Source organism: Ascaphus truei, chromosome 13 (genome assembly GCF_040206685.1).
Source record: "Ascaphus truei isolate aAscTru1 chromosome 13, aAscTru1.hap1, whole genome shotgun sequence".
Classification (NCBI taxonomy): Eukaryota; Metazoa; Chordata; class Amphibia; order Anura; family Ascaphidae; genus Ascaphus; species Ascaphus truei.
This window is the reverse complement of record NC_134495.1, coordinates 50,583,876-50,599,507: the sequence shown is the minus strand read 5'-3', so window position 1 is coordinate 50,599,507 and position 15,632 is coordinate 50,583,876. Positions and strand designations below refer to the sequence as shown.

At 47.0% G+C, this 15,632-nt stretch overlaps 1 protein-coding gene across 1 annotated transcript in view; it reads right to left on the bottom strand.

Annotated features, from left to right (window-relative positions):
• Positions 1-753: 753 nt before the first annotated feature.
• The window catches only part of PNP (purine nucleoside phosphorylase), a 66,180-nt gene continuing 51,301 nt past the window's right edge, over positions 754-15,632 (bottom strand). The window contains exons 5-6 of the mRNA XM_075569180.1: positions 4,671-4,861; positions 754-4,340 (exon numbers count right to left, since the gene is read on the bottom strand). Of these exons, the coding sequence (XP_075425295.1) occupies positions 4,123-4,340; positions 4,671-4,861 (409 nt within the window). The 3' untranslated portion in view covers positions 754-4,122. The remainder of the gene's footprint in view (positions 4,341-4,670; positions 4,862-15,632) is intronic.

Genomic DNA, 15,632 nt, shown 5'->3' with positions numbered 1-15,632 from the left:
GGCGGAGAACGGGCAAATGCTCGAATAAACTCGGCCGCAGCAGTATACTAAACTAAACCCAAATCACTTTTAAATCTTTGTAGCTTTGGCAGAATTGTTTGATAAGATATTAATGTGCAACGTGTGTATGGAGTTTATAACCTTGGTTGTTTTGCTCTTCCAAAAAAATCATATAATGTTTATTTTGCAGACACCGCTTTCTTCTAAATAACTCTACGAGAGTCAAGTCTTTCAAAAGATAGGATTTTAATCAAGCTTTCTATAAACAAAAGCGGCAATTTCTATTAAACAGGTATATACAGTACGATGGGGAATGTCAGAAGCAGGATCGTTACTTTCAACCGTCACCGGAGGAAGAGCGAGAATCTTGCAGATTAAAATGCTCTGCGGGTTGTTCTGGCACAGTACAGGTTAAGGAGTGAATTTCAACAATAATATGATGGATTACGCCCCTCACTGCAAAAAAAGGCCAGCTGTGTTGCTGACCTTTCTGACAGGTTATAGGTTAAATGTTGATGCTCTTCAGGATTACACTAGAAATAGAGAGATTAAGGAGCAATCTTCTGCTCCCAAACAGATTACAGGTTAAATGGAGAAGGTCATCTTTGTGAATTATCTCATTTTTTAATTTTAATTGTTTGATCCCAGAAGAAAGAAAAGAATGAAGCGAGAGAACCCCCGGGCCAGTTAAGAAAGGGGTACATGATGGGAGGGTGTCCCTTTTAGAGTAAAGGGTTAAGTGGGTGATTAACCTTATCTACTAGAGAGGGGGAAGGAAGTTAAAGGTTTTTTTTTTTTTTTTTAAGGAGCACAGGGTTAGGGTATCACATAATGATTCCACAAGCTGGGAAGCTCCCTGTCTGCCTTGATTTATTGGGGGTATGATGTAAACAAGTTGGCGGTGGTGGGCTTAATCAGATTGCACCTTGGCTGAATACAGCATTAATTTGGGGACTTATATGATGGGGAAGGGGGTGGCAGGCCCTGGCTAGCACGGTGGGCCTTTCAGTGTCCTTCTAATTGACCTCGGTTGTCCTCCTAGATTGGCACAGCTAATGGGTTTAAGTGTAGATTGATGGTGGTTTCACAAGTCAGCGACACCGGTGGATGTCAATCTGATCAGGCAATGTTGATGTTGCTATTCCAATAAAAACTGTGGCCGTTTAACCGTATGATTTGTTTCAAGAGATTTATTTGGGTTGGGAAGAGTTAAGGTTGAATCAGGAAAGGGACACACAGTATATTGAGGCATCTCTCGTCAAGAAAAGAGAGAGAGAGAAGAGTGAGAGAAAGCAAAGAATGGGGAGTAACACAGTAGCAAAAACACAAAACTGACAGGTCGGCACTGTTTTGCAATGCTGATTTATGCTTCAAATTTACATCCGTGCCTATCTGCAGGTGTGTGAAAGTGACATTACAGCCTACGCACTACGTTTTTTTGTTGCTGCAATTACATTTGAATGTCTGAAAGTTTGCAAAATAAGTTTAAGTAGCGCAGAAGTGAGAGAAAACACATCAGTTTCGCTCTTTTGCTGGCAATAACACTCCCGCGATTGGACAGATTTTGCAAGAAAATTAACACTCGTATTAAAAATCCCAGAATTAAATCACAGGGATTTAAAAATGTAACATCCTCAGAAGAGATATTTAAATAATAAATACAGTTATTAATGATAAAATAGCTACATTATTCATTGGGATTTCTTTTCCACTAATGACCTGGACAAAAAAAAAAGCAGTATTAAAAATGAGGTGTGTGTACTGTATATTGTCACACAAAGAAATGACCATCATTGGACAAAAATGATACAGTACTGCATTCCAAGAGAATAAAAGACCAAGACGATGACAAAAAGTAAGACGGGAGGATGGGTTCAGAAAATGTTGGACCTATGTGGAGAAGGTGATTGGGGAGGCCTTCATCCAGCAGTGGATTGACAATGGCTGAAGATGTATGTATGTATGTCTTTATTTATATCGCACCCTTAATGTACATAGTGCTTCACAATAGCAATACACGTGACAATCATATAAATAACAAATAATACAAATAACAGATCATGGGAATAAGTGCTTCAGACATAAGTGACATTTAAGACGCAGAGTCCCTGCTCTGAAGAGCTTACAATCTAATTGTTAGGAAGAACATACAGAGACAGTAGGAAGGCATTCAGGTAAGAGCGTCACCAAGGGGTCAAGCTTTATGCATCATGTGTATAGTATTAGCCGCGGTGCTACTCATATGCTTCTTTAAGCAAGTGTGTCTTAAGGTGGATAGAGAGGGTGCTAGTCGGGTATTGAGGGGAAGGGCATTCCAGAGATGTGGGGCAGTCAGTGAGAAAGGTTTAAGGCGGGAGAGGGCTTTTGATACAAAGGGGTAGAGGGAAGACATTCTTGAGCAGAACACAAGAGTCAGGCTGGTGTATAGCGAGAAATTAGGGCTGAGATGTAAGGAGGGGCAGAAGAGTGTAAAGCTTTAAAAGTGAGGAGGAGAATTGAGTGTGAGATGCGGGATTTGATAGGAAACCAGGAGAGTGATTTCAGCATGGGAGACGCTGAAACAGATTTAGGAAAGAGTAGAGTGATTCTAGCAGCAGCATTTAGGATAGATTGTAGGGGAGACAGGTGAGAGGCAGGAAGGCCAGACAGCAGGAGTTGACAGTAATCGAGCCAGAAGAGAATGAGGGTATGAGTCAGAGGTTTACCCGTCGAGCAACAGAGGAAAGAGCATATCTTAATAATATTGCGGAGGAAAAAGAAACAGGTTTTAGAAACGTTTTGAATGCGAGAGGAGAATGTGAGAGAGGAGTCAAGTGTGACCCCTAAGCAGCGTGCTTGGGCTACTGGGTGAATGATGGTACTTTCAACAGTGATGTGGAAGGAGGTATTAGGGCCAGGTTTGGGAGGAAGTATGAGGAGTTCTGTTTTTGCCATGTTTAAGTTTAAAGTCGGCGGAGGGCCATCCAGGATGATATACTGTAGCAGAAAGACATTCAGAAACTTTGGTCTGTACAGCAGGTGTAAGGTCATGGGTAGAAAAGTAAATTTGTGTGTTGTCAGCATAGAGGTGATATTTAAACCCAAGAGATGTGATTAGGTCACCTAGAGAAAGTGGGTACAGAGAAAAGAGAAGAGGTCCCACAACAGAGCCCTGGGGTACCCCCACACAGAGATCGACGAAGGAGGAGGTGTTAGCAGAAGAGACACTGAAAGTACGATTGGAGAGGTAAGAGGAGATCCAGGATAGAGCTTTGTTACGAATACTAAGAGTATGGAGAATGTGAAGGCGAAGAGGGTGGTCCACGGTGTCAAATGCTGCAGAGAGGTCGAGTAATATGAGCAGAGTGTAATGACCTCTGTCTTTGGCAGCATGGAGGTCATTAGTTATTTTAGTGAGGGCTGTTTCAGTGGAGTGAGCAGTGTGGAAGCCAGATTGTAGAGGGTCTAGGAGAGAGTAGGTGTTGAGAAAGTGGAGCAAGCGAGAGAATACAAGACATTCAAGGAGTTTAGAGGCAAAAGGCAGGAGGGAGACAGGTTGGGTCAAGCTTGCTGTTTATGAGTAAGGGTGTATAACTGTTGCATGCTCGAAGGAGGAGGGAAAGGTACCAGAGTATAGGGAGGAGTTAAAAATGTGTGAGCGTAGGGATTATAGTAGGAGCAAGTTTTAGGAGATGGGAGGGAATGGGGTCAAGAGGGCAAGTGGTAGAGGGAGAAGAGATCAGCAGCGATGAATATATATATGTACAGTATATATCAGAAGGCTGCTGGAGCATGTGATGGATAAATATATGAGACATACTCAGTGTTAACTGCCAACAGAACCCAAGAGAAAGAGACACTGAAGGAATTGGTTCTGGAGACAACTGATGAGGAATTGTTATTTCTGAGGAATGTTAGGTGGGTGCACCACAGCTAGGTGGTGGGTGCCGTGAAGTTGGTGCGCCCGAATGGATGTCAATATTAAGAAGGGAAGCACAGATGGAGCTAGCTGTATTGAGATGTGTGTTTAATATTGGGCTAGTGCCAATGTGTCTAGAGGCGATAGGCAGGGTGGTGGCATGTCTGGGTTTTCTCTCCATTCCCATGGGTCCCTGCCACGCTACCCTGCATGGAGCCGACCCTCTAGCACACATTGTTATTGAGCTCAATGCGCTGCAGCAGGGTGGTCACCAGCTTCTCCAGGTACTTGGCGCTGTCCTTGCCGGTCTGGAGCACCTCCTCGTGGTTGGCGGTGAGCTCGCTGTCATAGTCAATCACTGCCTTGTTGGTGATAAGGGAGATGCCCAGGACCCGCAAGCCACAATGCCGGGCTACGATCACCTCATGCACTGTGCTCATGCCTGGATAGTGCAAGAAAGAGAGAAGGGAACATGGTGATACAGTGAGAGGAGACCTATGGCTTTCCAATTGTTTCCCTGCACTGAAGTAACATAATGCCACGAAGACAAAAGTGAACCATGGTTGCAATTTGACTTTCCCTCATACCCTAGGGTGACAGAAGGGATTGTGGCCTATTCGGTATGTGTCCCTTTTACTGTAGGATGGACCTACGGACAGAGACTGTCCCCCTCCTCCCTATCATGTCTATCTATACAGCTTGCCCCTCCTTCTTCCCATCTCATATGTTTTTGCTATACACACAGTTTTGCCAGTAATCTTTCTTTTCTTACCCACAGCGTCCGCCCCAAGACGATTGAGGAAGCGACACTCTGCAATAGTCTCAAAGTTGGGTCCACCAATCCCACAGTACACCCCTTCCTTCAGCATCTTGGAGTAACCCAGCTCCCTGCCGACTGCCAGGGCAAGCTTTCTCATGTCCTTGTCATAAGCGTCAGACATGGGGGGGAAACGAAGGCCGAACCTGCGAGGAGGAGAGAGGGATGTTAGTTAGGCGACACACACACACAGCAAGTGAGATACTAGACCGAGGCTCTATATGATTCTTCCCTTCTTTTGTCCTCCAATTTAATGGAATGAGTACAACCTCACTCTCTGCACAGAGCCGTCGCTTTTATTTCCCCACTTGTCGCTAATGCCATCACATCTAAAACCACTTTTCACTTGATACCCCATAACTTTTAAATTATCTGTCCATCAAATGTTCTCCAAACTCTCCCCAAACTTCAAATCTCACCATATCTAAGATTTTTTTGGGGGCAGGGTTTTAACAGCCTGGAAACTGCTGTGAAGTGGTCTTCTCCAGGTCAGGGAAGTTTTGAGCTCCATTCAAATAAATGAAGCCCATTTCGGTGAATGGAGTAAATGTAAAATGCTTCCCTATAGTGGGGAAGTCAGCTTCACTGCATTTTCAATAAGGGTCAGCAGGGTAGATCCACAGAAGACCGGTCATTTTTGCGCTAATAACGTGACATTAAGAAAAATAATATCCGTTCCCTATTTTGTGAACAACGGTATCCCCAAAGCTAATGAGATTCCAAAATGACGTCCCCTAGCCAAACGACCATCGTAACATTACCTGGATAAACGGTGATTAGAATAGTGTTGAGATGCGTATAAAAAAAACAAAAAAACATTGCACATGCGCATTGGGAGTGTTATCAGCGCACTTCACTTAGTGACGTGTTACGCATTAGCGCGCCCACATCATCATGATCACAACACCGCGCCAACCACACTGCGCCCATGAGCATGTTACAATTTCAAATAAATACACACTACAAACTGAAAAACCTCAGCCATTTTTGACGGCTAAACAGTAGAGATGGCTGAGCAAGCTTCTCCCTCCACTACGGGTTCTGGCCGAATTAGAAAGCCTCAAATTCAATGATGAGGAATTAGAAATCGTCATAGATGGAGTAGTGGATAACCACTCTATATTAATGGTGACCCAGCACTGGTGAAATGCCTGCGCATGTGGGGGCACATGTTGGAGCGCATTAATGCTTATGGCAATTCTGCCCGCAGGATTGATATGCTCAAGAAGTGCTGGGCGGATAGTAGGAGCAAAGTAAAAAAAATAAAACAAATAGCAGACCACTCAGCCCAGGCAAGACAGACTGGAGCGGGACCACCTATAGGTGCTTTTGCACCCGAGCCTTATGGAGGAGTGGGTTTGCTCAGTAAATCGCGCTCTCCCAGGTAGTAGGACCAGCCGAACTTGTGGATTCATTGGATGCGGAGATACCTGGTAAGTGACACTACACACACGAGATTGATATCTAGTGTATTATATATGTCACTTTAGACACAACCTAGAACATCAGAACAAACATCACAATATTATTTGCAATGCACTCACACATACAGGTGAGGAGTACCGGCATAGATAAATAACGAATGTGACATGCTTGGGTGTGCCCTCAAAATTACAAAAAACATTATACGCCATGCCTTTCACATTGCAGTAAGGGATTTTAAGGGAGTAAAGATGTTAAACTCCCTTTACAGGGCAGGAAACTGCACTGGTGTCGGATCTCATACTTGAACTGGGAGGTGTGTACAATGATTTCCTGATCAACATCCTGTCTTTTATCCCTGCTCAGAGACAGGGCTGAAGGAAGCAGGCCTGCAGGGTCCAGCTGGGAATCACACCCAGGGTAAAGATTACTACGGGCTTGACACAGCCTGCTCCCCGGAACCGGCGTTCCTGAATGGCGGAAGGAGCTACACGGAGACCCTGGGTTAGGAATCCCCAGCAGATACAACAGAGAAATAAATAAGACTCTGCGATGTTTAAAGACATAGTTACATAGTAGATGAGGTTGAAAAAAAGACAAAGGCATAGGTATCAACCTATGCTAAATTTAGACAACAGATACTTTTTATCCTATACTGCACCGACACACTTTATTCGAGCAAATACCCAGTATGTACCTGGCAGATACCTGGAATGCGCCGCTCCTCACCTCTGACAAGCCCCGTTGCGTTTGCCTTCCCAGCCTGGGTTCATGCCTGGCTGATGGGCGGCTGATCTGTTAAATGATAATGATTAGGATTTAATAGGCTGCAATGCTTCGCGTGTCTACCAGATGGCATAAATTCATGAATTATAATGCAGTATATATATATATACTGTGCAGTATTGCAGCCAGCGGGAATAAAATGCTTCAATCCCTGCTTGGAAAATACCTCAATGTACTCGGGCAGAAAACAGTCACAAACCTCAATACACCCGGGTATACCCGAATTCGTGGGACTAGCCACGCTCGAATAAAGTGTGTCGCCAGTGTATCTATACTTACTTATTGATCCAGAGGAAGGCAAACAAGACTGTTTGTTTGCACAGGATAGTACATGTTTTGGGCGGATAACCAGCTTAGCTGGCGGCCCTGTTAGAAAGGGCCACAGTAATGTTTAGTTAATCTCCTGAAAGGAGTAGGTGTTGATTTTATGATTACTTTTGGCCTTAAAGGGACAAGGTTCCTATTGTTTAGTTGTCTTTTGGATAATAAACCATTGCAATTAAGCTTAACTCTCTGTCTAAGCGTCTTACTGACCTCACCTACAGGCCAGTCCATCACAGGGATAAAGTGATCCCAAGAACTCTAGTTTAAGCAACACAAAGTCTCAGTATATCAAAAAGTTATATTCCGGATGCGCATGCGCGGCTGGCTGGTGATGGACGCTTAGTCGCTCAGCTCCACCAACCGCCGGCATATTAACGAAAATATTAGAGACTAAAACCGACCGCAGAATAATAAAATCGGACAGTACAGACACATAAATACACCCCGGTGAGGCACATCAACCCAAATCCCAGATGGCTACGACGAGGCAGAAAGTCCGACGCAAGTCGGATGTCAGGGCCTACTTCCCCGGACAAAGCAAGGTGGGGGCCGCGGAGATGTCAGCGGTTTCGGACTCCGACTCTGCCCAGGATGCCGAGGGGTCAAGAGCAACAGCTGCACAGTCCAAGATCATTAAAAAAGAAATCTCCAGACTCCTAGTGGACTTGAAGTCGTTTTTTAGGGGGGAAATGGAGGGGCTCCGGCATGACCTAATGCAAATTGGGGCCAGAACTAATGACTTAGAGGAACGCATGGAGGTGAGCGGGCAGAATCAGGAGGAGACAAATTCCCGGGTACGGTCCCTAGAACAGCGGGTGGCAGAACTGGAGGCCCGCCAGGAGGATGGGGAAAATAGGGACAGGAGGAACAACTTACGTATAAGGGGGATCCCGGAGGAGATCCTGGATCCGGAGGCTCTGCTGACACGCTGGATGGCCTCCATCCTGCCGGATAAGACAGAAGCTGACTTCAGGATGGACAGGTGTCATACAGCCCTGCGTTCCAGACCACTGGCTTCAAATCCCCCCAGGGATGTGATTCTCCGCCTCCACTACTTCTCCATAAAGGAGGAGGTGGGTAAGATAGCTCGGGCAACCCCCCACATCACCTTTGAAGGGATCACCCTTACGGTATACCAAGACCTGTCCCCCCTTACGCTGGATCGGCGAAGAGCGGTAGGCCACGTCACGCGGGCTCTAAGGGACAATGAAATCAGGTACCGCTGGGCTTTCCCCTTTGCACTAGTGGCCACAAAAAATGGCAGACCCCATGTCCTCAAACACCCGTCGGAGGGAACAGCCTTCCTGAAAAAGTTGGGGGTGCAGGGAAATACGGCTGCCTCCTCGGAGGGGGTCCAGCAAGGCACTAACGCAGATTCCCAGTCAAGAAGGCAGGGTTCCTCTTCCCCGAAGGAAAGGGGCTCCAGCAGAAAAGATGGGGGCGGGAAAAGCCCTTAACACACAGAAGGGACTACAGAATGAACTGTTCTGGTTGCGCTTGTTGCGCCTCTGTTTTACCTCCCACTAAGTTTGCGCTCCCCAAGGCTGCCCAGACGCCTCCCGGGAGAAATCTACCACGGAGGGGATGCCCAGAGTCAGGAGGCCCCAAATGGCGGCCGTCATGTTCAGCGGGCACACATTGTTCGGAAGGACCCAAGATGGCGTTCCCTTACCTGGCTGAGCGGGAAGGCAGAGAAGACGCGCGAAACCCTCCATGGCGGTGCAGCTCTTGGCGGGAAGGAATGCTCCGGCGGTGGGACCCGCCCAGGGAGCTGCCCACGGACCAGCCCTCGCCCCTCAGCAGCCCGCCTCCGAATGAGGAGGACACGCCCGGAGCTGTGACGTCAGGGCAGAGGATCTCGCGAGAGCGGCAGCACGGAAGGCATCGGTGCGCCAGAGGAGAGGCGCTGTGACGTCAGGAGGACGGCGACGACCCGGATGCGATGCGGAGCTCCTCGGCGGAGGCACGCGAGATCCGCCGCCGGGGAGCAGCCCCAACTCAGGACTGAGCAAAAGGGGACCCTGGCTAGGGTCGGGGCAAGCATACGGACAGGGGGGCGAGAAGCCTCATAGATACCAGGTCCCTAGAGGGGCAATCGGCCACCGCGAGGAAAGGAGTCTGGGGGCCAAGTGAGGCTGTCCAAAAGTACAGAGGGGGGCAGAGTGAACGCGGAAGGGGGTTAAGACTTAAGAGTCAAAGTAGCTGAGAGCTGAGGGAAAGTAGATTAGCGAACGGAGAGGGAGCTCAAGTTGAATGTTTAGAGATTGGAGGCTAGGTTTTAGTTAAGCATAACTGCCGGCGGGAGGGGGGGTGTCCACCACTCCGCCTGCAGGTATGTGCATCCACTCCAGGAGATGGGGTAAGACCCACCTTCCTGGCAAAGACCCGGCTGCCCGTGGCTGGTCACTAGAGCCACGGTGGGGGACCAAGAGGGAGGGAGGTCCAGAAAAAAAAGTTCACAGCCGGGCACTGAACCCGAGGTCTGTTAGGACCAATACGGTTCCTGTTATCTGTATCTGTATGTGTGTTGTTTATCTGTATCTTTCCCTCATGTTTCCTCCTGCCCCCTCCCCAGCCCCATCAGGCGTTAGACGGATCCCAACCGGAAAGCACAAACACAACGGTTCGCAAGCCCATCAGGACTGGGGTAAGAGTAATTGCACCTTTACACTCTATCTGCTCACACAACTGGCCTCCATATGGCGGTAACTTTCGTATCACAGAACGCTAAATGTCTCAACAGTCCGCACAAGCGGAGGATCGCCTTTGCGGAGCTCAAGAGGCGAGGGGCTGAGGTGGTCTTTCTTCAAGAGACACACTTCAGCTCCAGACATAGCCCTAAATTTATGGACTCACACTTCCGACAGTTTTTCTTGGCTTCAGGGGAGGAAAAAAAAAGAGGGGTAGCTATTTTATTTCACAATCACAATCAATTCCAGGTAGAAAAGATCAAAAGGGACCCCGGGGGTAGATATATCGTGTTGGTCGGGCTACTCAAACAGACCAGAATCACTTTGGCATGCATATATGCGCCGAGTGAGGGTCAGACGGAGTTCTTTAACGCTTTTTTCCAAAAGCTGCAACAGTGGGCCGAGGGCCATATTGTACTAGGAGGGGACTTTAACACAGTACTCAACCCTAAGGTCGACCGTACGACATCCAAACAATCCATAAGGAAAGTAAGTAATACCGCACTCCTGAAGGGACTCCGACAAACTGGCTTAGTTGATATTTGGAGAGAGCAACATCAGAGTGAACGTAGCTACACCTTCTATTCCCATCCCCATGACAGCTACAGTAGGATTGACCACTTCTTTGTGTCGGGCAGAATGGTTCCACAAATATCCGACACAGGTATACATGATATAACTTGGTCGGACCATGCATCAATTGAGCTCAGATGCACTCAAATTGGGTTTGTCAGACCAGGAGCAAATTGGAAGCTAAACGAGTCAATCATTAAAATTCCGGAATTACAAAAAAAAGTCAAAACTGAGATCTCAGCCTATTTTAGGACAAACAGTGGTAGTGTGGCTTCCCAAGCTATATTATGGGAGGCTCATAAAGCCACAATACGGGGGGTTTTAATTAGCATCGCTGCAAGTAGAAAAAAGAAAAAAGAGGCCAAATTAACGCAGCTCTACAAAAGGTTACATGAGCTCTCTACACTACATAACCGGTCAGGTAGAGAGGACACCCTTAAGGAGCTGAAGGATGTCAGGATTGAACTGAACCTCCTCCTCACCTCCAGGGCCGAGAAGGACATGAGTTGGACACAGAGGAAATTTTATGAGAAAGCTAACAAACCGGACACTATGCTGGCTACCAGACTCCGAAACCGGAAACCAAATTTTAATATTCAATCTACCAAAACAAGCGGGGGCCAGTGTTCCTCAAACCCTAAAGTGATAGTGGGAGAGTTTGCGAAATTCTACACACAACTGTACAATGGGGAGAAGGTAGTTCACAATGCCAGAACAAGTAGTAAGCTACGGAAATTCCTGGCAGACGCGGCCCTACCACAATTAACCAGGGCAGAGAGTGAGGCACTACAGAGCGACTTTACGAGGGAGGAATTAGAGGCGGTAGTAAAAAACTTAAAAGCGTCAAAAGCCCCGGGCCCGGACGGGTTCTCCAACCTGTACTACAAAAAATTTATCGGAGTTTTGGCCCCGCATATGCTCCAGTTATTCAATGGAGTGCTAGCAGGAGAGCCCTTTCCGGGACAGATGCTCCAGGCGTCAATCTCAGTAATCCATAAAGAGGACAAAGATCCCAATAGTTGCCAGAGTTATAGGCCGATATCATTAATAAATACAGATGTTAAAATCTACTCTAAATTGCTGGCCAACAGATTAAATGTCATCCTGCCGAGGCTTATTCACCCGGATCAAGTTGGCTTCATTAGAAATAGACAAGCGGCCGATAACACCAGAAGGATCATTGATATCATAGAATTTATAGGAGCCAAGGGGATCCGAAGTGTGGCCCTAAGCCTAGATGCGGAAAAAGCTTTCGACAGGATTGACTGGCCATATCTGGAGTCCACGCTTGGAGCATTTGGGTTCGGAGACATATTCCAACAGGCAGTCAAGGCTTTGTACAGGGCCCCAACAGCTAGGGTGGTCCACCAAGGATACCCGTCTGATCTTTTCCCGATTAAAAGCGGCACGAGACAGGGGTGCCCGCTTTCGCCCCTGCTCTTCGCCCTATGCATCGAGCCGCTAGCAGCGCAAATTCGGAACAACGCCGATATCTCTGGGATACAAATCCACTCCCAGGAGCATAAAGTGGCTTTGTATGCAGATGACATCATCCTAACCCTGTCTAAACCGCTCGTCTCACTACCTAACCTGTTTGAGCTTCTAGAGCGGTTCGCCCAGATCTCAGGCTTCAAAATAAATCAGTCCAAATCAGAGGCCCTAAGCCTCAACATGCCGAGAGAGATGGAGAAGCTAGTAGAACTCAATTTTGGGTTCAGATGGTGCCCTTCCTCCATGAAATACCTAGGAGTGCAGATCACAAAACAGACAAGCTCCTTATATTCGGCTAACTATCCCAAACTGCTGAGGACTCTAAAGAAAGAGCTGCAGGACTGGAAGGCATATGGTGTTTCCTGGCTAGGGAGGATCTATAGCGTCAAGATGAACGTCCTTCCCCGCATTCTATACTTGTTTCAAACTCTCCCAATTCCCGTGGTAAGAGCGGATATTACAGGGCTCCAAAAATCTATATCTCAATTTATTTGGAACGGTAGAAAACCACGGATTAGAGTAAAGACGATGCAGAAGGGTAAGGAAGCTGGTGGCCTAGCGGTGCCGAGTGTTATTTCCTACTACAAAGCGGCACAATTGTGCCAAATTACACAATGGCACGGGGACCCTGAGTTGCGGCGGTGGGTGGCACTGGAGAGGGAGGTGTGCACCCCGCTGGAACTCACGGACCTGATCTGGTACCCGAGGAAACGGGTGAAGGATGTTCTCATTCCATTGACCTCTGTGCTCAACTCACTCTCGGTCTGGGAGGCCGCCAAAGTTAACAGCTCATTAACCTCCAAACATACTCTGATGGCACCTTTACATGGCAATCCAGACTTTGCTCCGGGGCTGACAGACAGGGGCTTCCGGCGCTGGGGTAGAGCGGGGGTTAGACGGCTGAAGGACCTGGAGGTTAAAGGTAAGATCAAATCATTCGCAGAATTACAGTCAGAAACAGACATTCCTAACACGGATTTTATGAAATACCTCCAGGTCAGGGCATACTACAACGCACACCCGGTGAGACCACCGCTAACGAATTTTGAGAAGCTCTGTGCGAGAGGGACAAGCACACGGGGACTGATCTCTGCCCTATACAGAGAGGTGGTGAATACGGACGGAGACAGGACAGTTAAACCCCGGTTCATGACGCAATGGGAAGAGGATCTCCAGGGTATTTTAGAGGACGAGGACTGGGCCGAGGTATTCAAAGCCGCGGCCACTAGCTCCATCTGTACAACATTGAAGGAGAACTCGTATAAGGTATTACTTCGGTGGTACCTCACACCAGTTAGACTGGCCAAATTCAAACAGGGATCGTCCCCGCTCTGCCCCAGGCGGTGCGGGGAACTAGGAGATCTGGTACACATGCTGTGGTCTTGCCCGAAAATAGTGCCGATCTGGACCCAGATCCGAGATTGGCTACAGAGGATCTTTTTAGGGCTCAAAATCCGGCTGGACCCGTGGCTGTTTCTATTAGGTAAACCTACAAACGAGGTTTCTCGGTCGGGCAACAAGCTGATCGCACACTTTGCTACCGCTATGCGGTGCAAGACCGCAGCACTGTGGAATCAGAACGCGATTCCCTCTATAGACAAAATTAGGAACAGAATTTGGTTCATTTGCCGAATGGAGAAGTTAACGAGCTTAGTTAACGACTCGGCCGATAAATTCGAAAAAGTTTGGTCATTGTGGTTGGCACAGACCGATATTCAGGGAATGAGTGAGGCCACCATATGGCTTTGATAGACGGAAATGGGTTCTCCTTGGATGATGGACAGGGAGCTACACAGGACGGAAGGACAGTAGGGCGCCCCCAGGGCGATGGTTCTACCCCATTCAGAACAAGGTTGAGTGGAGAAAGCAGTTAGAGCGCAGAGATCCAAACGAGGAGTTCTAGAGCGAGCTGACAATAGAACCGGCGCAGGTCGTCGGCTCGACAAGTAGTCTGGGTTTCGTCTACGCCGTCCCCTCCCCTCCCCCCCCTTCCCCTCCCCTCCCACCCTACTTTCCCATAATTTGTGGTTTGTCTGTCAAGGTCTTGTCCTGTGGGTCTCCCCAACGTACGTCCGTCATATGTAGTTTGTCCTCGCAAGGGACGTGTATACTTGGAATAATTACCATCGTCATGTAACCTATTGATTGTATGCACTAAAAACCAATAAAAATAAAGTTGAAAAAAAAAAAAGTTATATTCCAACGTAAATAATCATGTTATGAAAGGTATCTATACACCCACTGTGATTCAACATCAACCTGCTACTAGTCTGCAGAGCCTGTGGTTGAGGAGGAAGAGCCCACTGAGACCCTCTTTGTCACGGAGGAGGGCACAAGGGAGCTCCCCCAGCTACACCCGTGGCTCAAAAAGAGACGTACTGGATCTATAAATTGAAAACCCTGGTGCCATCAGGGCTCGATATAGATATTAGGACCTTTATTTAAGGCCTATTGAAGCCCAATAGGTATATTCTCTATATAGGGAGAAGGAGTGGCTCAGTGAGTAAAGACACTGACTGGCATTGAGAGTTTGAAGCAGGTGAGCCTCAATTCCCGGTGTCGGCTCCTTGTGACCTTGGGCTCCCTGTGCCTCAGGCACCAAAAACACAGATTGTAAGCTCCACGGGGCAGGGATCTGTGCCTGCAAAATGTCTCTGTAAAGTGTTACGTAAAACTAGCACCGCTATACAAGAATATGCTATTATTATATTGTTGTACGACTATTTTTAATGTTTTTATAGATCTCATCATTGAACACTACGTCAATCGCAGATTTTATTATCAGGTTTTACCACCATTGAATTTACTGTTGCTTATGGTATAAGCGGCATTTCACTAGATTAGTGCCCCTGCACGTTACGGCCTGTTTTGTATGTACGTAATGGGACCTATTGTTTAGTTGTATTATATCACGAGAGGTACCATTGTCTTAATTATTCTAAGGGCATACCTCCATGTTCGGATAGATCATCCAAAGTTACAACGCATAGAATATTTACATGGTTATACAGTATCTCTTTTAAGCATGTTGTGAACCATGTAGTCTTTAAAATTGGAGAGGGATCCACTTTGTAATCGTTACAGTAGGTCTCAGATTACTGTAATCACTAATCATCTTCTTTCATCTATTTGGGACTAACAATATGTGTTAAATATCCCTTACAATATGATTGGTACTCACAATGCACATTGCTGGTATGATCTTAAACTCAAAATCTCAAATATTGTATACATATTTGTATTCTTAGCACTTAGTAGCCATTGTAAACTATTTCTATATGCAACTATTTTGCACACATACACACACACACACACACACGATCCTTTCGTCGCATATGTTTTTTTTATATGTAACGGGCTTTCCCTGTGAATACAGACGCTACTGGTGCTTATTTACCTGTGTGGCCCTCAGGAGCCTAAGTCTCTGCATGGAGAGCCTGGGGTACACACACACACACACACACACATATATCACAATATCTCGTGGTTCAACGCCTCCACCTGGGAGGGATCCCGACGGAGCGGGAGGAGTCCCTCTCAGGACCTAACACAATAATACTCACTGGTATAAACAGAACGGTCTTTACTGAACACAAGCACATAATATACTTATACTCTATATGAATCACAA